Source organism: Musa acuminata, chromosome BXJ1-6, assembly GCF_036884655.1.
Source record: "Musa acuminata AAA Group cultivar baxijiao chromosome BXJ1-6, Cavendish_Baxijiao_AAA, whole genome shotgun sequence".
Taxonomy (NCBI): Eukaryota; Viridiplantae; Streptophyta; class Magnoliopsida; order Zingiberales; family Musaceae; genus Musa; species Musa acuminata.
Genome location: NC_088332.1, coordinates 5,352,345 through 5,379,007, shown reverse-complemented (window position 1 = coordinate 5,379,007; position 26,663 = coordinate 5,352,345). Strand labels below are relative to the sequence as shown.

The 26,663-nt window shown below is 40.7% G+C and overlaps 4 protein-coding genes across 5 annotated transcripts; 2 read left to right on the top strand and 2 right to left on the bottom strand.

Moving 5' to 3' along the window:
• Positions 1-1,901: 1,901 nt before the first annotated feature.
• On the top strand, positions 1,902-4,142 carry LOC135675797 (leucine-rich repeat extensin-like protein 3). The gene has a single exon (XM_065186320.1). The coding sequence runs from the start codon at positions 2,080-2,082 to the stop codon at positions 3,718-3,720; it is 1,641 nt and encodes a 546-aa protein (XP_065042392.1). The 5' UTR covers positions 1,902-2,079; the 3' UTR covers positions 3,721-4,142.
• A 2,327-nt stretch (positions 4,143-6,469) lies between these two features.
• LOC135675798 (syntaxin-32-like) lies at positions 6,470-10,134 on the bottom strand. Its single transcript, XM_065186321.1, has 6 exons — positions 9,981-10,134; positions 9,338-9,893; positions 8,542-8,792; positions 8,242-8,414; positions 7,832-8,035; positions 6,470-6,872 (listed from the first exon to the last, which is right to left on the bottom strand). Exons 2-6 carry the CDS (start codon positions 9,573-9,575, stop codon positions 6,713-6,715), a joined length of 1,026 nt encoding a protein of 341 aa, XP_065042393.1. The 5' UTR covers positions 9,576-9,893; positions 9,981-10,134; the 3' UTR covers positions 6,470-6,712.
• A 794-nt stretch (positions 10,135-10,928) lies between these two features.
• LOC135675799 (uncharacterized) lies at positions 10,929-14,922 on the bottom strand. The gene is made up of 4 exons (XM_065186322.1): positions 14,764-14,922; positions 14,595-14,677; positions 14,400-14,490; positions 10,929-11,344 (listed from the first exon to the last, which is right to left on the bottom strand). Exons 1-4 carry the CDS (start codon positions 14,790-14,792, stop codon positions 11,314-11,316), a joined length of 234 nt encoding a protein of 77 aa, XP_065042394.1. The 5' UTR covers positions 14,793-14,922; the 3' UTR covers positions 10,929-11,313.
• Positions 14,923-22,811: 7,889 nt separating this feature from the next.
• Positions 22,812-25,383, top strand: LOC135675796 (cytochrome P450 734A6-like). 2 transcript variants are annotated; one of them, XM_065186318.1, is made up of 5 exons: positions 22,812-23,218; positions 23,568-23,791; positions 23,905-24,143; positions 24,231-24,615; positions 24,689-25,383. In XM_065186318.1, the coding sequence occupies exons 1-5, from the start codon at positions 22,933-22,935 to the stop codon at positions 25,178-25,180; spliced, it is 1,626 nt and encodes a 541-aa protein (XP_065042390.1). In that variant the 5' UTR covers positions 22,812-22,932; the 3' UTR covers positions 25,181-25,383. The 2 variants fall into 2 exon arrangements, with proteins under 2 accessions (XP_065042390.1, XP_065042391.1); XM_065186319.1 differs by having other exon boundaries at positions 23,568-23,803; positions 23,929-24,143.
• Positions 25,384-26,663: the final 1,280 nt, after the last annotated feature.

Below are 26,663 nucleotides of genomic sequence, written 5' to 3'. Positions count from 1 at the left end.
GCGTGCTTATTGACCATCTACGACATCGTTGAGCTATACAAACTCTCCGAACAAAAGGAAAACTGAGCCTTGTCTATCAGAAGGAAGAATAAGATTAACAACAGAGGAGATAAGTGAAGCAGCTCAATCATGGAGGTGCTAAAAGAGCCTCAATCATGAAGCTTCTTTCTAGTTTCCTTCTCCTTTGGTTTAATGAGAGAATGTGCTTTATGATCCTCAAACAAATAAAGGTTGATAAAATACAAGGATTAAGTATGACTTTTTAGGGAATGGAACTGTTGTATCATGCTAACCTCTCTCTCTCTCTCTCTCTTACTTTGTGAAGCTTAGACAGAGAGAAAGAGGAGCACATGGGGTTGAGAGCAATACGTGGAAGACTTTGAGGTGATTTGGCAACCACCGGCCGTCCTCGACCTCTCTTCACGTTCTGCAGTCAAACTGGGTTTCCAAGTCCACACAGGAAGAGATAACATGTAGTAATATTAATAAGAATGATAATGACGATACTTCTCTCGGATGTGTGTGGGGTATTGGATTGAGAAGATAAGAGAGAAGTGGCAGGATGAGGTCGAGCGACGGAGGAGCCATGGAGGAAAGATTAGAGATTGGAGTACAGCTACTTGCCCACTGGCATTTGGAAGGTTCTACTTTTCTTTCATGGAGGGGGCCATATCTACCTAGCTCTCAATTGTTTCTTGCTGAGCACCTTTGTTTGATACATAGAACATAACCCATCCCTTGCTATCTAGTGTAGGCTCTCCTCAAAGCTTTTAATCACACTGATCATGCACCATTAGAGTGTGACGTATCAATTTGGAGTCCAACTAATCGTCAACATGCAATCGCTCTTCGAGAGGTGAAACAACAACCCACACAAATGGCTTAGCCTGGTCGTATGGAAAACCTTCCCAGTGATACCAAGAAAATGAGTCATGCATGGCTGTAGCCAAAGGTGACAACTTGATCCTTATCGCAGAACAGCTGTGAAACGGCGGAGTTCCAAAGCAATACGTTTTGCTTGTGCATCGCATAAAATTCTCCATTCAACACTGCATATACCGATCCATATGTATTGGATCACATTATTATTATTATTAATGCTGTTTTTTTTGTGGTTCTGATGAGGACATGAGCTGTGTGGCCTCCCACTAATATCGTTGATTAGCAACAGGAACGGCTCCACTACTTGATGAGAGGCAGTAATATGTTTTTTGTCGCTGGTTATTTCGTGAACTAATCGTAGGAGGGATTTGGCCACAGTGATGGTGATCGCGGAGGGCCAGCTGCCTAAATTTGGACCACGTCGGAGGGTGATTTGGATTCGGAACAGGAGTTGGGACGTGACGAGGTCGGGGGAGGCGCACTCGCCGCGACTCGTGGGGCCCGCGCACATGCCCGTCGGCTTCGAGCTGAGCCCGCATCATCCATGCACGCGTCCACATGAGACGTCGAAATGACAGTATTATCCTCAACGGCTCGTCTTTTCTCCCTGCCCCATGCGCCAAATGGCCACCGCGTTGGCCGTCGGTTCGGAACCTGCACCAGGGGCATTTTAGACTTTTAAGTCGAATGGTGCGCCCTCGAAAAAAATGAACGCCGTTCTCTTCTCCGCGTCCGCCTAATCAACGGACAAAACCACCCCTAATTCCTGGTTCTTAATTTCTCATGGTGTAAACCGGCCTGCAAGCCTTCTCAATTATGATTAAGCCGGTCTCGGTCTAGCGGTACATTCCTTTGGCTTATTCCATGTCTCTTCCTTTCCCATTCGAATCCAGCTAATAAAGTCGTTGAAACTAAGCCGTCCATCAATTTAAATAAAAGAACCGGAAAAAAAAAGCCGAACCAAGCAGCTTTCGTTTTAAATCGAACCAAAAGACGGATCGGCCGGCGCGCGGGTATAGAAGCGAGATTAGCGGAGGCAGCCACGCATCAGCCCTCCCAATACCCTCGATAACAAAAAGCATTCACGAGCTTTGGAGCTGCTCGTACTCCGAGATATTACCATCTGCCCTCCCAACTCGTACCTCGTTCCCTTCTCTTTTCCTATCCCAATTCCTGTAATCATTGTTCGAGGATGAGATGAAGAGGGGAAGCAGATCGGAGAAGAATCATCTGGTCCTCCTGTTCCTGATCTCAATTGTTGTGTTTGCGGCCACGACAGCGGCCGCCTTCAGCAGCCATGGCCTCACGGACGCCGAGGCCGGACTCATCCGCAGGCGGCAGCTGCTGTACTATCTCGATGAGTACGGCGACCGCGGCGAGCGGGTGAGCGTCGACCCCTCCTTCCACTTCCCCAACCCCCGCCTCCGCGACGCCTACGTCGCCCTCCAGGCATGGAAGCAGGCCATCCTGTCCGACCCCCAGAATTTCACCGGAAACTGGGTCGGCCCCAACGTCTGTACCTACCGTGGTGTCTACTGCGCTCCTCTGCCCTGCAATGGCTCCCTCAACGTCGTCGCCGGCATCGACCTCAACCATGCCGACATCGCCGGGTACCTCCCAGAGGAGCTCGGCCTCTTGACAGACCTCGCCCTCTTCCACATCAACTCCAACCGCTTCTGCGGCACCGTCCCCCACAAGTTCTGCAACCTCGGTCGCCTCTTCGAGATCGACCTCAGCAACAACCGCTTCGCCGGAAAGTTCCCCCGTGTTCTCCTCGATCTCCCCTCACTCAAGTTCCTTGACATACGCTTCAATGAGTTCGAGGGCGCGGTCCCCCGCGAGCTCTTCGACAAGCCCCTGGACGCTATCTTCATCAACCACAACCGCTTCGCCTTCGACGTCCCCGACAACCTCGGTAACTCCCCCGTCTCCGTCATCGTCCTCGCCAACAACCGCTTCCGCGGCTGCCTCCCAGCCAGTCTCGGCAATATGTCGAACACCTTGAACGAGATCATCCTCATGAACAACGGGCTTCGATCCTGCCTCCCTTCGGAGATCGGCCTGCTTAGGAAGCTGACCGTGTTCGACGTCAGCTTCAACCAGCTGCTAGGGCCGCTACCGGAGGAGATCAGAGGCATGGTCAGCCTGGAACAGCTGGATGTCGCGCACAACTTGTTGTCGGGGCGCATTCCGGAGTCTATCTGCGTGCTACCGCACCTTCAAAACTTCACCTTCTCATATAATTTCTTCACCGGCGAGCCGCCGTCCTGCTTGAAGGTGCAGTCATTCGACGACAAGAGGAACTGCCTGCCCAAGCGCCCGTTGCAGCGGTCGGAGAAGCAATGCAAGTCGTTCTTGGCGCACCCGGTGGACTGTAGTGTTTTCCGTTGCAAACCGTTCGTGCCGGCTCTCCCTCCGCCGCCGCCTCCATCCCCACCTCCTCCGTCTCCACCTCCGCCGGTTTATTCTCCTCCGCCGCCGCCACCTTCGCCGCCTCCTCCGTCTCCACCTCCGCCAGTTTATTCTCCCCCGCCGCCGCCACCTTCGCCGCCTCCACCTCCGCCGGTTTATTCTCCCCCGCCACCGCCACCTTCGCCGCCTCCGCCATCCCCCCCTCCTCCATCACCACCACCACCGTCACCGCCACCACCCATGCATTATTATTCTCCACCGCCACCTCAATACTCACCTCCGCTACCGGTGTATCACTACTTCTCGCCACCTCCGCCCTCACCTCCTTGCATTGAGCCACCACCTCCACCAGCACCTTTTGAAGGTCCATTGCCACCCGTGGTCGGAGTCTCATATGCATCACCACCTCCCCCTCATATCTATTGATTCTTTTGAGAATTGTCCTCGTCCCACCCTCCATTGGACAAGAAATTTCTTCATTCATTTGGGATTCTTATGCTCCATCAAGTGTTCAATTTATTAGCCATGTTTTTATGTCTCCCTATGTTGCTTCTCGTAAACAGCTTGGAGAATTTAGATGAAAGAGGCAAACTGTACTGAAGATTGTTGCCCAATGCATGGGACTTCCATCATGGAAATGAAGCAAAGTTTGAGAAGGCAAAGATAAGGGGAGGGTGGGAATGGTAGCAACCTCTCCATAGTAATTTAAATTATTATATATGTTTGGATTTGTGAATAAATGGTTGACAGAGCAAGTGATAATGAGAAGTAGGTGCAGGGAAATGAATGTATAGAGAGCATGAAATGCAAGATATCCAAAACAATTATGGGATTGTTTTCTTTTGTTATACTTTGTTATTTTTATTTATCACGAACACTAGTAGGTTCTCAAAGTTTTTCTTCACTACTACTTTCAATTGTGTCTATACATGTTCAATTTGTAGATCTGAGTGCTTGTATTTGGTCATCTTCTTATGCTGCTGCTTATGCCAAATTTAAGTGTATATTGAATCATTCATCTGTAGCTAACTTTCGACATGTGTGTCTAATGTTGCCTTGTTTTGCCTTTGATTTTGTCTTGGATTTCAGCAGGTAGTTCACAAGTTCTCAGTTATTTCAGATACAAAAACTGACTTCATATATTTTGTTTTCATGATCAAATATATGACTGCTTATCCACTAGGATTCTGCTGAACTTGCTGAGAGCTAGGTTCTGTTGCTTTTAAAAAGTTTTAATTTCAACATATTACTAGGTGGAGATCATCAGCACTTAAAAGTATGCATTATAATTAGAAATGTCATTCTGGCAAAGCTTTGATATGCACAATTCTGGCAAAGAAGTAGTTTTGGTTCATTCATTCTAAATCCAAGTGCCTTCTTTTCGGCTGTAATCTTTGGATATATAAGCATGCTATTTGATTTGAGATATGATCTACTTAGAGCAGCTGTCCAAGGAGCATGTGGTGTTGGATTTTGAGATTCATCAAATGGTAGGATTGAGTACCATGGTTTTGTGCTTTTAATTTATGTGCTCCTTTCTTTGTGATACCTATCTGAGGTTAGCTGTGATCAGATCATGCTTGTGGTACAATCCAACAACTTGGACTGTTGGGGTTTTACTCCCTACATTGAGTTGGGGAACATGAGTAACCATTCACTAATCATCTCTATTGTGAAGGCTCCTAGTCCCATCTCACCCCATCAACCCATGTTCTGATGGGTTCTTATCTTGATGAGTCTCCTTGTTTGTTTTTGCAGCAAACAGTGGCACATGATTCTTTTAATACCATTGGCATTACCACCATGACATTGATGTTTGACATAAATCATGAGTCCTGCCTCCTCTCTCAGCCAGCTAATCTCAGGGACCAACAGATTCCTGGAGGTTGAAGACAACTTGAATGATGTTGGATGTGCAATTAACTTGGATGCTTTTAGTGTGTGATGAAGGATAAATCTAGGGAAGGTGAATCATTGAAACAACAGGATAACTGTTCATGGTGTTTGAATGTTTACTGTATGCTATTTACTAGATTGGCTGGAATTAGCTTGTTCACAAGTGTGGGAACACTTCCACTGGAGAGAACAAATTTACCAGTATATAAGCATTTCAGAGATGTTTTGCATAGTGGATCTTAAAGTCGTAGAGACCTTTTGTTGCATAGATGTTTTTTAAGCAAGTAAAATAAATCTATTTTTATTATCAAATAAATTATCTTTTGAGTTATTCTTGTGCCAGCCTGAGTTGTTCTTTGGCACCAATAATCATTTGCCTGCATATTCATTTATTCACTAACCTATTTTTTTTCTTTTTAGATCCTGTAAGAATAGGTGTCCAAAGAGTGCAGTTTTGCTTGGATAAAGTCAACTAAATTCATAATAAAATACAGTTCAAAAAGAAAGCTGACATAAAAAGAATGCTATTCTAATAATTGCAAGGCAAAAATTAGTTACATGGATCAAAATCTACTTGATCGTTCAACCATTCATAAGTTATATGAGTAAATGATATAATTTTGTTGAGCGAAGAAATTATTGATGTCTTAATCAGTTTAATATAATCCGGATCTATATATGCAGGGTTGTCTAAGGTACCTCCGAGGTAGAAATGTCGAGCTCTCAAAGTACCACCTGCATGGAGATTAAGATCGTGAGAGGTTTTTGAATCCAACCCTTCCGATACCCAGGTTAGTAACTCGAGGTATATGGGTGTAGACGCGACTGGTTAAAAAAGAAAACCTCTCGGGATGGATCCACTAATGATGATATCAATCTGTCTCTCCACCAGCCCTTGAGGTTGCGGTGAGAGTTCTTCGTGCTTTCGGACAAATCGCCCGAAATGTCTCCAATGTAGATGCACTCAATTGCACAATGTAGGCATCGATATTTGAAGCATATCAAGTTGGATAATAGTATGTATGATCTTTTCATTTCTTATGATCCGTGTATAGTCATAATGATCAACATCTATTCATTATCTAATCTAATATTTTCTAAAAAAAAGAGAGTGGGAGGGCTGGCTTTGCATAACCAATAGAAGACCGTAGTAAACAAAGGTAGCAATTGTGACAAACAATTCATCCCTATATTAATTCTCATGTTCAAGAGATAATTGCTATACATCATCAGATATACTCAGCACCAAGTTGTCACCCTGCAGAATCAATAACAGAGGTATGTAAGAGAGCTTTATTCGATCTTATAGGTCTGATTCCCATTAAATCAACAACAGGTGCTAAGAAAACACTAGTATCGAGTGCCCTGTATGGGAGAAAATACAACCCTAAAAATAGGGTAGGGAGATAGCAAATCCGACCTTAACCTTATGGAATTTGTAAAAAAAAATAATTGCGGGAAACGAAAACTTACTCGGATCATTGACATCACGACGGTCGCACTAGAGATAAGATAGATAAAATTATGCAACAAAAAACAAAAAGATCATAAGGAAAACCATGAGGACAAAGAATATCTTCATCATCAACCACCTATTAGAGGATATACTGGTGAGATACTTGAGCAGCGCGCCTTGTGCTCCCTCCACATTAGCTAATGTGTCATCCACGTTCTCATCAATCCTTCCATAGTCAACATCGATCAGTTAGTTCTAAAACTGATATTTTGTAACCTCAATGAGAATTTAGTATCATCTAAATTCATGGTATATCAAAATCAACAATGTTGAACAAATGTGACCTGCTTCTTTGCAATTTTGCTATCAATAGCAACAGTATGAAGCCTCCCATACAAGCTCTGATGATTATTTGTTGGTCACTTTTTAAGTAAACTTGATCTACTATCGATATTAACAAATGATAGTACAAAAAATTGATCTTTTAAACATCTGAATAGCAGGAACAAGATCATAGAACAGTACCTAATTTACCAGTGTGGTATACATTACCAACAGACACATTTGTAAATAATACACTTCCAAAATCCTAAACCTACAAGCATTTCGCAAAGCCTAGAATCAAAGGTTCGATAATGAATCTATACATGATTAAGAGTTTGGAGTTTCTGAATTGGGATTTAAACCAAAAAAAAAATTTCTTCCATTTCATTAACCTGCATACAAGACAAGTTATTCCTACACAGACTCAAAACTCAAGATTTAACAAGGATGTCTCTACAGTGCACTAACCACTACGATATTTCTAAACTAATTTAATACCATATTTTTTCAAAAGATAAAACAGATACTCCAAGCAAGGAAAATAAGCACGAAAACATGTCAAGTAAGAGATAGTGCATTACCTCAATTAACAACGGCAGTGAATGTTTATGTACATATTTTAGAGCAAACTACCCTTATACCCATAAATACAATTATATATGCATTCCATAATATGCATAAAAATAGTTAGTTGGCAGTATCTAAATTCTAGAAATGGATGCTTCTAGATGAATCATATCAAAGATGCTTATGAGTCAAATCTTAAACATGAATAGAAGTTCAACTCAAAACTATGATCTTAATTTGGTGAACACACAATTAACGTATAAAAAAGAATCCCCAAGACATAAAAGAAGGAACCTGATTGCAAGCTCCCCCTGCTGTGAAACCATCGTAGCTAGTTGTGTAAAAATATTGCTCAATTCATGAATTGTTGATTCAACATTCTGAAGGGCTTCTGCTCTGCTCTGAATGTAGTGATCCTGTACTGGAGCCGTTTGCTGTTGTTGCTGCTGTTGGATCAAAGGTTGAATTGATGATGATGGCTCCCCATTCATCATCCTCCTGTCAACCAAGAAAATCAAAATCAATTAATACCAGATTGTCAATGGACAAGTCTTGTAGAATAAATTCAGGATCGTAGGCACATACAACACTAAAACCAAAACACTATGTCTGCAGTGCACTAAATTTATCCAATTCCTCAAAACAACTTATAAGGCCCAACAGTAGCAAGCTTAGCAGATGGATTCTGTATCTTTCCAAATTACCTGGGAAACAAAGAAGAAGAATGTGTTGAGCCATTTTCCCATGGTGCTGAGGGAGCATTAGAGTCACTAATTCCCCTGGACGACAGCGGTCGTTGTCGAAGAAAAGGATTGGTTACATCTTTCGCAGCAGATGAAGAAAACAACTGCCTTCTGTTCTCATGAACCTTGAAGTTCTATAGACAAAATTTCCAATCCTTTAAGCACCAGCTAACTAGTCTGACTTATGCTCCAAGATAAGAAAACAAAAGAAACGACAAGCGCATGGTCAAGCCAAAATAGACGATGTATCACTGGTTTTACCTCAGTCCGCATGGTTAGAACTTCTTTGAACTCCTTTGTTGCACTCATCAGGCGATTTTTCAAATTATCAACTACAGTCGCCGAGTGACTGGTAGTATCTTTGGACATAGTCCCACTTTCATTCTGTGAATTACAGAGGAGTTGCAGGTCTACAACTGCAGAATTCAGAGCAGTAATGTCCTGCTTGATGACTGCTGTCAGTTCTTGAATCTCTACAGCAGGGTCATCAAAAACTGATGTTCTTTTTGCCACTACAAAGTGCAAACACAAAAGGACCTCAATATATAGCATTTGAATAAACAGGAAACAAATGAACATCTGACATATCTAGGATTCATATAGTCATCTAATACACAGACATATATAGGCCAGAAATTAATAGAAAGATGACTTGCACAAAATATTGGCAGTGGTAGATGCACAGACTATTAAGCTCTATTAAGGGCAATAGCACCAGTTAAATCAAAGCTTTCATACTCCTTTCAATTTTTTTTTTTATAAAGTCCTCTCAGGCCCTCCAATCTCTCACATGATTAATTGATTAACCACAAATAACTCACTTTGTTAGTTGGTGCATCGGATGTTCATGCCACAATAAATGATTCACTTCATTTATCTTTAATTGCAATTATCTCTAATTGTTTGAGAAAGTAAGTATTATAGCTTTATTTCTAGTAAACCATGAATCCATCTCAACATCCTCTTCTTAGCAAATTTGTCATATATCTTTTTCTTAATTGTACATCATCTTCATCTGTAAGAAAAAAGAGCAATCTGACACATCATAATTACTTACATTTCGCAAGCTTGGCAAGTTTCTGTGAAGTCTGATGAATCCCAAGGCCAATTTTCGAAGCTTTCCTGTTAAACCCCGATTGGTTTGAGGCCGTAGATTTTGGTCCCTCCAAGATAGATCCAGTGCTTGAGTTCGAAGCATCCGCTACCAATGAAAAGGGCGTCTTCAAGTTCTCAACAGCCTTGACGAACTCCTGCGTCCGATCACGATAAGACGCTTGCCCCGGTCTTGAATTCATGTCCAATTATACCTAGAAACACAACAATCCACCGAAAATGCGACGGAATTCGGCCAAACAACAACACCCAAACTTGATATTATTGTCACCGAATCAATCTAATCGCAGAATTGCTACGATAAAAGCTAGAGTCGAATTCGCTTGCGAAATCTCCAGCCAAAACCCGACGTCTTGCGGCTCAAATCAACGTAAGACCAAGATAAAACCTGCGATTCCAGGAGAAGGAAACCCTATATCTGGGCTCATAGGCCCGCATGCCTGGGGTTTCCAAGTCGATCGATTTCAGGATCGGAGAGAGGAGCGATCGAGGCGACGACGCTGCGATGAATCAAATGTCTTCATCAAATTGAGGAAAGGAGAGCCTCGAAGAAAGACAAGGGGATCTGAAGAAGCTATTTAGCGTACCTTTGAGACCAGTTGCATAGAGAGATCGATCGGCGGATGGAGCGAGAGAGCGAAGGATGTATTGGCCGCGGAACGAGAAGTCGGTTAGGGAAAATTGTCATGTTAAGTGGCCGAAGGGATTCAAGTGAGTGGCGGCCCAATTAAATAGCCCGGGCCAATCGGGCCGATCTCCTAATGGCCGATTGATTTAAATTTACATAGTTGCGTCTTATCGATCAATAGACAAACAAACAATAACTCTACGATAAATTTAAATCAAATTATAAAATTTTAGTTGTTGTCGATTTATTCTTTTTGATCACTTAATCATTTTGACTTTGGACGTCAACGTCAATTTGTTTTCTATGCTCCAATAACATTCATGTTATCCTGCTGTTTTCATGTTTAATTTCAGCTTGGGAGAGGCTGAATTGTTTAGGCCTAACTGAAGTGTCTCTCAATATCTGTTCTTGGTTGTACTGATGGAATTTGGGATTTTTTTTCTTAGCCTGAATGCGGTGGCATTTGCATGGGGAGAGCGCGAAGAGTACATTGATCCGACAACTTGCCGCAAGGAGTCGGTTTAGCAACTTCCTTTTCGCGAGTTTTATTTTTTCATCCAGCTGTCACATAGGGTTTTTTTATAAAAAAATAAATTATAAAAACGAGATTTAAACCCAAAACCTTAGGAATCTCTTAAGTCTGATATATCATCACCATATCATTATCTACGAAGTAAAAAACATATCGAATAAACTTTCAAATTCTTAATCCTTTGTTTTGGAAATAATGTGATGCACGAAAAACAAATAAACATTTATCAAATTAAAACAAAAACTTTGCTCTTCCTATATATTTGTGAAAACACATTAGTTTTATCATTGACTAGCAATTTAGAAGATTCTATTTTGGGTGATAAACAAATATAAGACTTGAAAAAAAAAACCCATCATAATAACACACAGCATATGACTGATAAAGATACACATCATAGTAAAGGATGATTTGTTCGCACAAGCACTTATTTTGTAGAACAACCCTCACTGTACGAGCAGCAGATAATAACAATCATTGGCAGAATGATTGTGAAGAAAAAGTTGGTTTGATTTTCTAAAGAATGAACTGAAGCATAAGTTTTAAGTACTCCAGAAACTTGGCATCATTACGATGCACAACCATATCAATTAGTTAGACCAAAGAAAATAAACTAACATTTTTGTGGAAAAGAAACATGTAGAATACCATGCTGATTATATAAATCAGATATAGTTTGATGTTGAAAATGCACTACGTAGAATCAGAAAGTAATGTTGCCCGCTAATAATATAACACCATCTGAAGCAGCCAGTGAAGCTCATTTGCTCTCGATGTCGTACAAATCGGTTCTACAGGCATATCAAGGACAAACACTATCTGAAATATGCTCTAACAAAAGTCTAAGATGTGAACAATAGTATATATACCAACAAAGAGAGGAGTCATTCATAACCACTAAGCTCCAATTATGTTATGAACAAATAAATAAAGATGTAATGGTGTTTGATTTAGCACGTAAAGGTATAGCCATCATAAAGTAAATATATCATTTGTATGTAAATGAATAACTCAATAGTGTGCAATTTGTTTGAAAATTTTATACTAATCCAGAAGATCCCAGGACTCGCAATCCCTTGTAAATGAAGAGTACTAATGCTATAACCTAATATTAAAATAAGTTATAATGTTGTTTGATTTAGCGTGCCAATTGTACAGCCATCTCAAAATATATATAACTTGAATGAAAATGAAATAAATCCATAGCAACCTTTTGTGTGCTGTTTGTTTAAATATAAAAATAATCAAGATAATCCCTACGGTTTGCAATCCATTGTATTTATAGCAAACCCATTGTATTTATAGAATACCAGTGATAATCTAATATTGCAAACTCAATTAAAGTTTGGTTCAATTCTCAATTAGATAATGATATATGTTTAGTTGAGTCACTAATACAAAAACACTACAGCATGGTAACTTCTATCCTACTGTCCTGCTACTTCTTGAGGTTTACCAGGTCGCAGTTTATAGTGCAATTGTTCTATTTATAGTCTCCTCGAGTCCATACCTGTGTGGGTTATTGTGATCAATTTCACTTCTAATGCAGGTAGGAGACATATATGCTGTCAGAGTTAGAAAGGAATCCTTTCCTACTTCATCTAAAAGTCAAATTACATAGATATCCTCTTCAAAGTGGCCCATATCTATCCACAAATCCTCTGGGTCAAGACAAGGCTGATCACTGATTACATAGGTTGCCTTCACGCAATCTTTGAGAACAGTAATATCCTCTTAGGTGTCATGAAGTATAGTCTGTATGTACAAAACCCTAGTATACGCCCATACCTATCCACAAAACCCTAGTATAGGCTCTATGCATTTCCACCTGTCATTAATTACAAGTTTTCTTGGCTGTATTCACTTTAGTTTGGGACTGTTACATGAGAAGAACTCTAGCTGTGGTGCCCTAAATAACTTGGGCCTGCACCTTGCTTGTTTCCCAAGCTAAGCAGGAATAGCTTTGATTGGTTTATGAAATCTTCACCAAAGGTGAACAGACTCTTGCACAGACTGTACCAAGTGTCAACAAAGACAACGAAGGTGTCATGAAGGATATATCACAAAATTGGCACCATCATGCCATCCAAACAGAACCAACTCGTGATATTATGCCTACTCATATTGTTGAGTTGCCTATACTTCTAGCAAGGCCAACCATGCTTTGGACCTAGCCACTACCCTTGAGGCACTTCTCTCTTCTTATTGGTGATAATAATTATGTTCAATGCCAAGGGAGAGCATCAAATGATTCCCCATCTCCGACGCTGCATATTTCCAAAGTCATGAGTACAAACGGTGCATCAAGTATTGAGGATGTGCTGAATGAAGTCATCTTTTATTTCCCAACTTGCATCTTTTAAATGCCATCAGAACAACTAACTAGAACTCTGATTCATCAATATGATGGCAACAGCTTTGTAGGATCTCCACAAATGCATGAGGCTTACCTTTAATCAACTCATTTTATTATAGGTATAGCATCAGCTTGTTCTACATAGAGCTTCAACTTGGACACATGCATCATGATCTTGCCACCTAAGAACAACTCTAATGTGTTTGTTATTATTCTAAAGCTAATAGCACCTTAAAAGTCCATAGAACTCATAGATAGTTTGCCTCTATTTAGCACCATAGACCAGCCAGGTGTTTATGGGTGATAGGTAGTACTTGTATGAATTTAAGTACCCTGCAAAGGAAACTCGTACCAAAGGATGATGCAAGGACATTGCCTCTATTGCAAACGTTGGATCACATCAAATGTAATTTAACCATATGTTGAACATACAACTCAACCACTTGTTTCGTAGCATTAAGGATGAGACAAAGCAATGAAATACATAGACATAGTAAGCATCAAGGATGACACACAAATAATATGGAAAACAAATTATCAATAGATTTAGGATAAAGCATGGTTTAAAATATTACTTAGAGAAGTACATATCAAGTGGTATCTACCCGGTCCAAGCTTGAACTAGTAAGCGAACCGTATAAATGATTGGTGAGATTTATCAAATAACAAGCTTCCCACCCACTATTTGAACCGAGTGGCAAGGATACCATCCCAAATTTGGCCCATCCCATCTCAAGTTCAAGTCAATTGGTCAAAGTTCTCAGCGAACGCTGCTTAAGAATACCTTTTACTCGACTCTTTCTTTTGTTGACCTTTCTTCTTCTCTATTTCACACTCTATCCAATTTGACATTTTGGAGGGACTCTATCCTTCTTATCGAGAAGAACTCTCTTTCACTCTGAACAATCAACATTTAAGATAAGACTTTTGTTTTTTTTTCCATTTAGAATTTCAATTATGCTTGAATAAAAAACCTTAGTTTTTTGTTCTGAATTAGAACAAGCAAGAACCCACAAAAATCTAGCCTAGATCTATATGGATATGGACTGGATCCACCTAGATCAAAACTAGACCTATATGGGTAAACAGAGGTAGGCATCTATGTAATGTACAAAGTTTGTAATATGATGTTTGAATATATGCTCATGAATCATGATTGAAGTTGCATATGTGCTAAATTCTAGCATCTTTAGAAGTCTTGTTTGGTCCTTTAATTTTTTTCATTATAATAAAAAAACAAGTTATAGAAATAAAAAAGAACAGGAAACAGTGTATTAAACATATAAAAGAAATAAGGAACAGCCTGAAGTGGATATCAGATGGCCTGATTATTACCGACGTATATACACCGATTAAGGTTCAAGGCCAGAATAGCCAATGTGTGTTGAAGAACAAAACGAATTCATTAGAAACAAGGAAATCATGGACAAATACGAGTACAACCCTAAATCAGAAATAGGTGACACATATGTAAGCGAACAAAAGGATACACCAGGTACGCCCCGTGAGCGAAGGCACCGGCCAACACGCCGAAGAACAACCGCTCCCTCATCACCGGGTTGTGCCGCAGCCCGATTCGAACTGTATAATTTTTTTTCGCTTTTGAATTATAATCACATCTAAACAATACAAGGATAGAAGGACGAACCACCGAAACAAATAGAGAGGAGGAAAGAAGCACGTACTGAGAGGGAGGATGGGAGCGTATATGAGAGGGACTAGGAATTTGATAGGAGACCCCCTGTTTTGTCTCTTCATCACAGCATCTCTACGGCAACAAAACAACATCGATGCATGATTCATCTTAGAAGCGTAAACCCTAGAATCAATAGACAAAAAGATGACCGGGATTACCCAGTGGAGAAATCGGAGGACGACGCCATCAGCGAACAGATGGAAGCGGCGATCTACCAAGCGAGAGGAAGCCGTGGACAGGTTTTCCTTTGCTGAGAAGGAAACCGTGGGCGCATATAAGCGGAGCGGAGCGAGAAAGGAAGCCGTGATCGGGTTTCTCCGAAACCGCGCGCAGCTTTTGGGCCTTTTATTCGAGCCTATGGCGGTGTAAGTAAAGTAACGTGGGCTTCACGCTCAACATCTTTTCCGGTCTGGGAGCCCATTTTGGTTGGAGTAGTCAACTAATGGGCTTTCAATGTGGGCTTTCCGCCCAACATCTCTTACGGTCCGAACACCTCCGATTCAAATCGCCCAATGGACCGGACTTGATTAATAATTGTTCTTCGTTGTCCACACAATTCAATTCCAAATTAAAAGAATCAATTTAGGAAGATGATCATATCCAAACACTTATGTAATATTCTAACCCTTTTTTATATAAACACAAGTATAAAATAAAATAAAAATATAAAAATAAGAAAGATTACAATAATATCAAATCAAATATGTAATATATTTTATTAAAAAAATTAAATTTGATTTAATTTAAAAATAATATTTTTTATTGATGATATTCTTATTAATAGATTTTCATTTTTGTAGATTTACAATCTTCAATAAAGAATGTATATGATTTCCTATATTTTTTTTTCTATAATTGTTTTTTTTTTCTCGTTGTCCAGTAGATGTTGTCATGTGATAACTTGTCACATATGTAAAATATCTCTAAATTAATCAAATTTATTATACTAATAATAAGCTAAGTAAATTGCTCCTACATTATAAATTGTTTGAGTTCATATAATTGAGATATAGATTGAGTTTGATGATACAACATCATGATTAAACCAAAAGTTATAATATCAATTTGATATAGAACGACCAATAGTGATTTTTTTCTTGATAATAAATGAATAGAAAGAGAGAAATCAAAGGATAATAGTCAAAAAATAAAATAAAATAAATGGATAAATAAATGCAGAATATTCCCAAGATGAAGGTTTTGAACTACCATACATTTTGTACATTGATGATGAAATCATTTCATTAAAAAATTAATCTTTCTATTCTTGATTAATAAACTTTTATCTTTGTAGAGATAAATCTTCACTTAAGATTTCTAATCTTCAATCCAAAATAAATCTGATTTTTTTTTTATTTTTTTTCTTTTTCTTCATATTCAGTAGATGTTGTTATGGCTACTTATGACATGTAAAATATTCTTATATTAATCAAATTTATTTTATGAATAAACTAGCTAAATTAATCCTGCATCGGAGTTGATCTTTTGTTTTAAGAAATCAAATATGCCTTTGAGTGATTCAAACTCATCGATATGCTTTACGAGGAACGCCATGGTCGGAAGAAGTCTTTTTAGGATGAATAACTGTAAAGCTTACAAAACAAGATAGTAAATTAGTCCTAAATCATTTATCACATGATAGTTCAAAGTGAAATATATATTTATAATTTATATCTATAGAGTGCATGTGGTTCTCAAGTTAAATATTTTTCCTGATCTATCTTCTTTTTTGGATCTCTAAGAAATCATAAAAAATTTTAAAAAGATTGACTCTTTACGAATGGACATACAAAAGTAACGTACGATATAGATAAAACCAACTTTCAAGAGGAAGATTTCTCTCTCAAGGAGAGCTTTTGGGCTTTTTCCTCTATGGGTTTATCATGACTGGAGTAGGCAATTAATTGGCTTCCAAGTAATGGGACTTTTGTGCCCAACATCTCTTATGGTCTGGTCCAATTGGAATAAGAAGAATCACAAATCAAATCAGTGGAGCGTGCCTTCACTACTAATTGCTCGTGATGGTCCACATAATTCGATTGAGGATGATCACAGTCATTGCTAATATGAAAGCTATCACATCTACTACAGACGTTGATCTTAATTTTCTATCACCATTACCCATCTTTGTGGGGCATCACGTCGAGCTTACGCAACAATATTTAAGAGAGAAGACAGCATCACTCGAATGATGGAGATGTTGAAGATAATGGTGGTGACTTCGATTGTGATCGCTCCTCCTTAATCGCGGTTGTCTTATTCAATTGATATGTAGATATATAGATTTAAGTATAGATATATACTTTGATCCGAGATTTCTCATGTCCGTTTAGAAAATGAAAGTAATTTCATGTGATCGAAGATGCTTCAAGATTTGTCATTGAGCCTAATAATAAAATAAGACAATTAGAACTTGGATCGAATCAATTAATTTAAGGAAAATTATATCAATTGTTTCATAGTACATCCACTTACGAAGTATGAATTTCCCATGTATTTCGATAAATATTGTCTTTTCAAGAACTATAAATTCCCTTATTCAAATATATATATATATATATATATATATATATATATATATATATATATATATATATATATACACGATACAATGATTATCAAGTAACAATGGTCATTCATGTTTTGCATACAACTCTTGTAATGTTGCATCTTTGTGGTAAATTTAATAATGATAAAGTCTACAATCAAGGTATAATGAATGGGCAAATAATCATTCAAGAACGAAGATAAATCTTCTTGGATGATTCTTAGGAATATAGTAAAATAATATCAAATTATTTTAATCATTAATCATATATTTTCAATTGTCTGAGTACCCACACATCGTTAGTCTCTCGTATTATCAAAAGCTATTGAGAAGGTTAAAAAATTTAAAATTTCTATCCCTTTTAGATAGGAAAGACCTAACGATAGGTCGAGATTAATTATGATAGGGCATGCGTTCACGAATCAAATTATGATTATGGTTTTGTGATGCTATTTTGTTTTTCCTTGATTATAGGTATTTGGTTTCATAGGACAACCTACATTGTAAGACGATTGCTATTTTCGAGATATAGAGTATTTTCGTGTACGAAGGAAGATGTATATTCAGACACATTCTAAAATCAAAGATGATATCTTCCTCTGAAATAATCCTCCATGATTAATATTAATATTGGTTTGAAACATTCAAGGTTATTATCTTTTTTTTGTTGAATGTCATTATTATTATTATTATTATTATTTATTTTTTTTCGAGTAAGGGTTTACATTTGAAACTTCTTTTTTTATTCGCATCGATGCGAACATACATTCTCGCTCTAATTAGTAAAGTTTAGTTTTGCTATTAAAAAAAAAAAGGGAAGGATATTTGTTACCTACATTAAACTTTAGAATGTGGTTGACTTGGATCGTGGACAAGCAGACCGTCATTCTTAATCTGTGGATGAGGAAGAACAGTGCTTACTCTAATGAAGACCTCTCGAGGACATAGAAGGTTGAAAGCAAGAGAAATCAATGCAGGCTTTGACTCAACCTCTCCACTCCTAACCTAAGTGGAGAACAGATCTTCAAGATCAAGCCTAAGATCTTAATGATGATGGCTGAAAAAACAAAAAATCCTGGTCTAATCTAATATTTCATGCTCAAACCATACACCCTAAGATTTGTTAAGGATGACAAAAGGGAGGTTGGAATCGAAAGAGATCAATGTCTGCTTTGACCTGAGTTCTTACTTCCCACTTACGGCTGATCCATTTTGCTGGAGATCCAATCCGGAAGTGCTATGGTCATTGGATGCTCTAAATATAAAAATCTTCAACATCACGCCTACCTAAGATTTTGATATTATCAGTAGCTGAAAGATTGCTACTCCGGTAGTACTACTACTTTGATGTGAACTTTGGAATGACCTTCGATGCGAGAGGTTGGACAAAGGTGGTCATCGTGCACCTCAGTACAGTAGATCCCATTTGCCTACAATGGTGAGGGTACTTGAGATCCTAGTGAGCCAAGTAAACACTATACACATCATCGGTGCAATGATTGCCCAATGATCTCTTGGAAGAATGAGAAATATGCAGGAATCACAAGGCATAGAAGCTAGAGAGATAGCATGCATGCATGCATGCATGCGGATGAAGAAACTATATCCACAGGCCAGTAGGTCTTAGGCAGCTACAAACCAAGTAGATACCTCCTTTGAATGCTTGCCATCACCTTACTCGAGAATAACTTTGTACAACCTCACCAAACACATGACTCATATAAAACATTTGGAGAACTACTATGCTTGGAAACTTAGAAACAGCTGTTTGTCATCACAGATATGGATTGAGCAAGTTGAATGAGAAACTTTTAGCTTTTCTTTGATGCTGGTGTTTTGTGCATGCATTAGAACTCCAATCCATTGAATGTCTCACACCAAACCCCTTCCCCCAATCATGCTGCGCTCATGGCATAAGCCTCTCACATGCTAGGAGGAATCCAATCGACTGCTGTCTTTTACAAGACACTTCAGTAGGACACAGATGTCCAGCCAAACCTGTGCAGTATGTTCCAACAAGTACAACAAAAACTTCAAACCACAAGATGTCACCCCCCTCCCCCATCACTTCCATCATTTCATCAATTATTGTTTTTACCTTCACTAGCCTTCTTTTCCTCCTCTTCCCACCTGTTACTCTTATCGTTGCAGCTGTCACTGAGCCATCAAGGTCTTGTCTAGCCTTCGACTTGCTTTAGAGAGCTCAATTGCATGTGAAGGCCCGCGGTGATCCTCCAACGTTGACGTTAAGAACAATATCTTTCCTCGTTCTCTGATGAGAAGGAACCCGGAAAGTTCCTTCTCTTTCATCTTCTGAGTCGGCAGGCGGATGATAACATTAGCGTAACGCCGAAATCGAGCTCTTTTCCGATGGAAAAGAAAGTTAAAAGGGAGCACGAAATGGTGGTGGAAACTGCAGTGCAGGCTCGAGAGATTGGCATGTTTCTACTCCCGACACCCTTAACAGCTAACCACAGGACTTTGATGAACGCCACAAGCTGCCTAGTCTTGTCATATCATAACATCTCACTAGTAGCTTTGCTTTTCTTGTTTGGATCGGTGCTGTTAAATCTTAGGTTATCCATTGTTTGATACTGTCCTACTTTTGCTACTTGAGAAATAAAAAAGGGTTTGCTTTTAATAATCAAAGTTTTTGCTTTATCTAATCCTCGATGCTAATTGATGTTTTGCTTGAAAAGACCAGTATGGATAATGAGTTGACCTAATACAAAAACAAAGGTTAGGGGTGCTAGAACAAGCCAATTAATGATCGGTACGATAACATAGATGTTGAGAGTCGAAAAGTATTTTTGGGAGGACAAGGAATCAAAGCATGGAAGAACTTATGTGTGAAAGAAAGATCATAAAAATTAAGAACTGAAGCGTAAGAGCCAGAAAGTCCAAAAAAGTTGATATTGGAAGAGCTACGGTCAAACTAAGAGTGAATGGTAAGTTCTTATCTAGACTTTTATGTAGAATGCTACTAATCATCTAACTTAACTATATTGAAGATCTTTTAGTGTTGGATAAGGCCAGCAGCTCTTGGAGGGGCACATTCACATTAAATATTGCTGTTGAATACTATGAATTGAGACAGCTTCATCGAGAGGTAAAACCACATTTGGGATAAGGATAGCAGTTGCATCATTCGGAAAATTTGTATGCACCGGGCAATTCTATTGATTGCTGGCTCTAAAACAAGCTCAAAAGCTAAGGGTATGGTTTATGCAACTGCTGTGGATGATAAGCATGCATCGTGACAATGTCGTAGCCTTACGCTTCCACCGAGCTTTCCTCCTCTCTCTCTCTCTCTCTCTCTCTCTCTCTCTCTCTCTCTCTCTCTCTCTCTCTCTCTCTTATCAACGATTTCATGGAACTCCGAGGGATGTGGCACCTGACAGGGGGCCATGAATGCGGATGGCTTGTCTCTAGAGAGAGAGAGAGAGAGAGAGATAGAGGAACAGTGCAGCATAATATATGAGGCGGCAAATTCAAAAGAGAGAAGATAAACACTTTTATTCTAATTAGGAATATGATTCTTAAAAATATATCACCTCAAAAGGTTATTTCAAATTACATTGAGCTCATCAGAACACAAATTGAAGGAAACAAAGAGAACCCAATCCCCATTCCAAAACTAAGCTGAGGTTAGTTCCATTTTGTGCTCTGATGAGCACGAGATAGTTTATAATAGGTTTTTGAGGTAATATATTCTCGGTTTCTTTATCCGAAAGAAAACGAAAAAAGATATTATATTATTGTTATTGCAATTAAAAGATTGTTTTCTGCTGAATGAATCGAGACAGAAAAATATTTTATGATGAATAATTCATAAATCATTTTGATGATGAATGAATCTGAACTCCCACCATAACTACTTTGAATAAAAATATGACAGCAACAAATTTGTTTTCTGCTGCAAACTTCAAAGCCATGAAGTGGAGATGAAATATCATTTCGCAATTCCATCTTTTTGTTGCTGCTGCTGTGAACATAGCTACAAAATCCGGATAGGACAAAGTTATTTGGACCAAAAAAAGAAGTAGATATTGAATTTTATTATATTTATTACTGTCGACTTCGATGAAGCACAAAAATATGCATCATTCAATGGATTATCTTTTTCACTAGTGATTCTAAGACCAACTCTCTCTCTCTCTCTCTCTCTCTCTTGGTAAAGACGATGATCAGCTCCGGCGTCTTAATCTTGGGGCCGACTGCCATAAATGCACCGAGGCAATCTGTTCGAGACGATACAACTGAGAACATAATACATAGAAGTAGTCCAATCCATGAACAGAAGCATTGATGTGGATTCCACACTGTTAGCATCATCCGTATCCTGTTCCGCCCATTTATAAACACTAGAGCTTTTCGTAGTTATATAATTATTATTTTCGATGATTTAATACATCAAATTTATGTGAATATGACAAACCGTCGATTGAATATATTATATCAACTCTCACAAATGTCACGTCTTCATATTATCTAAAAATATTTTTCTTAAATTATTAATAATATTATTTCTTCTATATCTAGAAAACGTCGAGCTCCAAAGATGTCAAATGTACGAAGGACCGAGGTCGAATAAGGTTTCATAACTCGATCCCTTCAACACTCAAATCAGTAACTCGAGATGTATAAGTGTAAATGCGAGGGGTTCGAAAAAGATTCTTTCTCTTTATTGTGTTAAAGATGAACTTTTGGACAACCTATAAACGTTTACTTTAGACCTTAGCCCACATGGGTATTATGATGGAGAGTAGGCTTCGTCATTTATTTTCTCATGTGTCGAAGTAAGATTGACTAACGATGTACTCATATCATTTGAAAAGTTGAGATAAATATAATCAATTTTATCTCATTAAATTGATCGATGATTAAAATTAATCTTATCACACAATGTTTAAAAGCTATTTTCTAGAAAATTATATAAAAAAATGACGTCAGTTTTTTTTTCCTTCTCTTAATACGATAAAGAAATAAAAGAATGCATTCGTTAAGCTAAGCGATCGACGTTTCTCACAATTGGCAGTCTCATTCTTCTTCCGTCACACCGATCTCTTCCTCTCCGAAATCGAATTAGGTACGTATATATATATACGCATTATATTTGTCATTATGAAATAATAATTTGATCTCATTTTTGGTTATAAATCGATATGGATAGCGGCACAGGGAACACAGTTGACCGTTGACACGTATGCAGTCTGCCACCAACAGGGCCGCCATGTGTCCGATATCGGCAGAGGCGGCCTCACTGCTCTTCCACGAGGGTCGACGCCATCCATCTACTTCAGAGAGAGAGTGTGTGTTTCTTATTTCTCGAAGGACATCACGCCGCGGTCTACGGGACATGTGGCAGAATCTCTCGAACATGTTTGCAAGACCTTACTCTGCTTTCCAATGAGATTTTGTACCATTTAAGCTTGGCTAAAGATGTGATGAGTCGCCAATTATTTTCGGCTCGACTCCAATCGATTCGGCTTTGGTGACTCAGCCCGACAATCAAATAATTTCTGATCAGAAGATACAGTTCCATAGCATAAAGGACACTTTAGAGCATGAAATTTACAGAAAGTTACCTCTCGTTGATCCTCGTAAACTTAGCTATGCCTATATAAACTCGCACCCTCTTCTCCCTCCCTCCCTCCCTCTTCCTCTCTTTTTGGTTCTCTCTCCGAGGTCGTAGTCAACCTACGCGGTTGAGAGGAGCTAACAAGTTCTGTTTTCGTTTGATTCATCAGCTAGCGCTGCTGGCAGTGGTAGGAGGAGGATGGGGTGGTCATGGAAGTGGTGGTTGTGCCTGGGTGTGATAGGAGCGTCCGTGTTCATCGCGCTGGAAGCTGCGTTGGAGTTCTTGTGGTGGAGGCCGAAGAGGCTGGAGAAGCACTTCGCAAGGCAAGGCATAAGAGGACCCCCATACCGCTTCTTCATTGGCAGCGTCAAGGAGATGGTTGGCATGATGCTGGAAGCCTCCTCCGAGCCAATGACGCCTCAAACCTCTCACAACATCCTCCCCAGAGTCCTTCCCTTCTATCACTGCTGGAAGAAGATCTATGGTACTTCCTCCTCCATCCTCATGACCTTAATTGACTGTTTTTTGCTTTTGCCTTGTTCTCTTTTTAATTTTTTTTGCCATTTCTCCTCTATCACTACTGGAAGAAGATTTATGGTACCTCGTTCAGCTCTTCCACTGTTAGTTCTCCTGTAGTTCTCTGGTTGTAGCAGTTATTGTCATCTCTCCCGTACTCTGTCCCACTTCTATTGCCTTCCTTGGTTGCTCTGTTCCACAATTGAATCTCCCACCTTGTTTTCTTTTCTTATCTTTTACCTACAAACATTTACCTCGGCGACTGTTCTTTCTGGTTTCAATCCCTTTTCTTCACTGTATCGAGCTCACTTTTCCAGGCTCCACGTTTCTGCTATGGTTCGGGCCTACGGCGCGCCTCACCGTGGCCGACCCCGACCTCATCAGAGAGATCTTCCTGTCGCGGCCGGACGTCTTCGAGCGGTACGAGTCCCACCCGCTGGTTCGGCAGCTCGAGGGCGAGGGGCTGGTGAGCCTCAGAGGGGAGAAATGGGCTCATCACAGGAAGGTCCTCACCCCGACCTTCCACATGGAGAACCTCAAAGTAAGCACCACGGTACTGTTCTTGAAGAAATCCATGTGTCGTGGGAGTTGCATAGAAATGTAGGCAGAGGATCAGCTAGTTTCGCATTGATCGAGTTCCTCTGAATCCACTAGTTGCTGATGCCTTTCATCGCGAAGACGGTGCTGCGCATGGTGGAGAATCTGGCGGCCTCCGGCGAGGAGGTGGAGATAGATGTGTCCGAGTGGTTCCAGACCGTGACCGAGGACGCCATCACCCGGACGGCGTTCGGCAGCAGGTGCTACGAGGAGGGCAAGGCTATCTTTCATTTGCAGACACAGCAGATGGTGTTCGCGGCCGAGGCGTTCCGCAAGGTCTTCATCCCTGGCTACAGGTATCGTATCCGACCATCGCCATGCATCGATCGAACACGCATCTGCCATTATCCACGACTAATAATTTTCTGAAAGCAAATTCATAGATTCTTACCGACGAAAAGGAATACCAACTCGTGGAGGCTGGAGAAGGAGATCAGAAGAAGTTTGATCAGGCTGATCGGCCGGCGAAAGGAGCGGGCTGACGAGGAGAAGCCCGACGGCGGCAATCCGAAGGATCTGTTGGACGTCATGATCAATGCGGGCACCATGGCTGCCCCGCGAACGTCGACGATCACCGTACGGGACATCGTGGAGGAGTGCAAGACGTTCTTCTTCGCGGGGAAGCAGACCACCTCCAACCTGCTGACGTGGGCGACGGTGCTCCTGGCCATGCACCCCGAGTGGCAGGGGCGCGCGAGGGACGAGGTCCTCCGCGTGTGCGGCGCAGGTGACGTCCCCTCCCGCGACCACCTCCTCAAGCTCAAGACGGTACACGCTCATCCGCGCGCTTCCTCCATCCATAAGGAAAAGGATCTCTAAAAGGGTGGGTTTTGTGTCTCAGATGGGAATGATACTGAACGAGACGCTTCGGCTGTACCCGCCGGCAGTGGCCACGATACGGCAGGCGAAGGCGGACGCGGAGCTGGGCGGCCGCAGCATCCCCCGCGGCACCGAGCTGCTGATCCCCATCATCGCCGTCCACCACGACCCCGGTCTGTGGGGCCCGGACGTGGCCCAGTTCAACCCCGCACGGTTCGCGGACGGGGCGAGCCGGGCGGCGCGGCACCCGGCGGCTTTTCTCCCCTTCGGCCTGGGCGCCCGGACGTGCATCGGCCAGAACCTTGCCCTCCTCGAGGCCAAGCTCACTCTAGCCGTCATCCTCCAGCGCTTCGCCTTCCGCGTCGCCCCCTCGTACGTCCACGCGCCTACGGCCCTGATGCTCCTCCACCCGCAGCAAGGCGCGCCCATCGTCTTCCGGTCTTTAGCTCCACCATCCGATCCTTGGACGTCGACGGCAGCCCAAAACGACGGCTGCTATTTTCACTGTGACTAAACTGCCTTGTAAGCTTTGTTGTGCCTAATGTAAGGTGTCCGTTAATGATGCGAAACATGCCTTCTTTCTTATTTGGATCACCGACCAACGTGGCTTCACTACATGGCTTTTCTAAGACACAGTATGTTCGTCCCAATCTTCCCAAGACATCATTGTCTTTTCCTGTTCATTTTTATGTCCGCATGAAACCAACTGTTGTCTCCTGTCCAAGACTCAAAACGAAGCCTTCGCAAGATGCTCCGTGGAGATATATATGTTATAGTTCACGTTCACTTCAGATTAATCAAATTAATTGGGGATAGTATATATTCTCGATCAAATTTCACACAAACGGGTTGCTGGTGAAGCTCATAAAATATATCTCGAGGACGGAAAAGATGGAAGTGACGGCCGCATGATGTGCGAGGAGGAGATGGGAGTTGGGTTGTCCGTTTCCTGGTTGCTTTCATGAAGGATAAATGAGGGAAGAGCGTTGGATTGCTGTCGCGCCCTGCGACATGCATGCAAGCGCAGACAGTGCGCCGAAACTGTTGCGGCAAGCGCTCGTAACAGCGCCTGGTGATGTCGACATGAACGAGGAGAGGTCGGGGAGGGGAATGCAGGCAGGCAGGCAGGGGGGGGGGGGTGGTTTGGCGCTTTCCTGGTCGTTGTGAGCAGTCCTTGGATGGCCACGTCCCTTGGTGGTTGCGATGAGTCGTCCACGTCCTGTCTCCAGGGGCAGTGGCACCGGCAGTTAATGGCGGATGGGTGTTTGATCTAATCACGGGTCAAAGAAGGGATGATGACCGTCGACTAATAGCATCCAACGCCTTCTTTATGCGCATTCGAAAGACGAATAAGAGCTTTGGTATTCCTTCCACGATTGGCTCAGCTTTTGCCGCATACAATTGACGAATACGGAAGCAATCTTCTTCGCAAGTGTTACTTCATTCATATTGATTGATTCATCTTATTTCATGTTTGTCTCCATATGAATTTACGTCATACGTGTTAATTTAGAATGTGGTATTTCCATATGCATGCTAATTCAAACCAACTGAGGTTCTTTTTTTGCCTGATCGTACTTTGTATTTATTTTAATATGAACTAATATCATTCAATAGGATTTCAAGATTAATCTTACAAAACTATATTTGAAGCTATCTAACAAAATCTATTTGATTTGATGCTTAAGGTTAATTTAAATTCGAAGAATTTGAGAACATTAGGAGAATCCTATATTTGAAGAATATTTTTATAATAAGATACGAGACAATTATATTTGAGGTGATGATTACATACCCAAAATACCCAAAATGATTATACATTTGCGCTCTAGTCACATATGTAATCACATCGAATCCAAAAAGCATGAGGGAATGATTGATTGAGTCGAATATCTTGTGCTAATCTTCATAAGGTTGAATCGATCACCACATCATCCAAATGATAATGTCATGTCGTTTATTTGGAGCCATGGTATCAACCATATGACGGTGAAACG

What these genes read in the sequence shown, in the direction of transcription:
- LOC135675797 (XM_065186320.1), top strand. Translation starts at nt 2,080, where the DNA reads ATGAAGAGGGGAAGCAGATCGGAGAAGAATCATCTGGTCCTCCTGTTC.
- LOC135675798 (XM_065186321.1), bottom strand. Translation starts at nt 9,575, where the DNA reads ATGAATTCAAGACCGGGGCAAGCGTCTTATCGTGATCGGACGCAGGAG. An exon ending in TTCTAACCATGCGGACTGAG is followed by an intron (nt 8,415 to 8,541) that starts GTAAAACCAGTG and finishes TTTTGTCTATAG; the next exon opens with AACTTCAAGGTTCATGAGAA. An exon ending in CAGGGGGAGCTTGCAATCAG is followed by an intron (nt 6,873 to 7,831) that starts GTTCCTTCTTTT and finishes TGACTATGGAAG; the next exon opens with GATTGATGAGAACGTGGATG.
- LOC135675799 (XM_065186322.1), bottom strand. Translation starts at nt 14,792, where the DNA reads ATGGCGTCGTCCTCCGATTTCTCCACTGG. An exon ending in TCCTCCGATTTCTCCACTGG is followed by an intron (nt 14,678 to 14,763) that starts GTAATCCCGGTC and finishes TTGTTGCCGTAG; the next exon opens with AGATGCTGTGATGAAGAGAC. An exon ending in CGCTCCCATCCTCCCTCTCA is followed by an intron (nt 14,491 to 14,594) that starts GTACGTGCTTCT and finishes AAAATTATACAG; the next exon opens with TTCGAATCGGGCTGCGGCAC.
- LOC135675796 (XM_065186318.1), top strand. Translation starts at nt 22,933, where the DNA reads ATGGGGTGGTCATGGAAGTGGTGGTTGTGCCTGGGTGTGATAGGAGCG. An exon ending in TCCACATGGAGAACCTCAAA is followed by an intron (nt 23,792 to 23,904) that starts GTAAGCACCACG and finishes TGAATCCACTAG; the next exon opens with TTGCTGATGCCTTTCATCGC. An exon ending in ACCTCCTCAAGCTCAAGACG is followed by an intron (nt 24,616 to 24,688) that starts GTACACGCTCAT and finishes TTTGTGTCTCAG; the next exon opens with ATGGGAATGATACTGAACGA.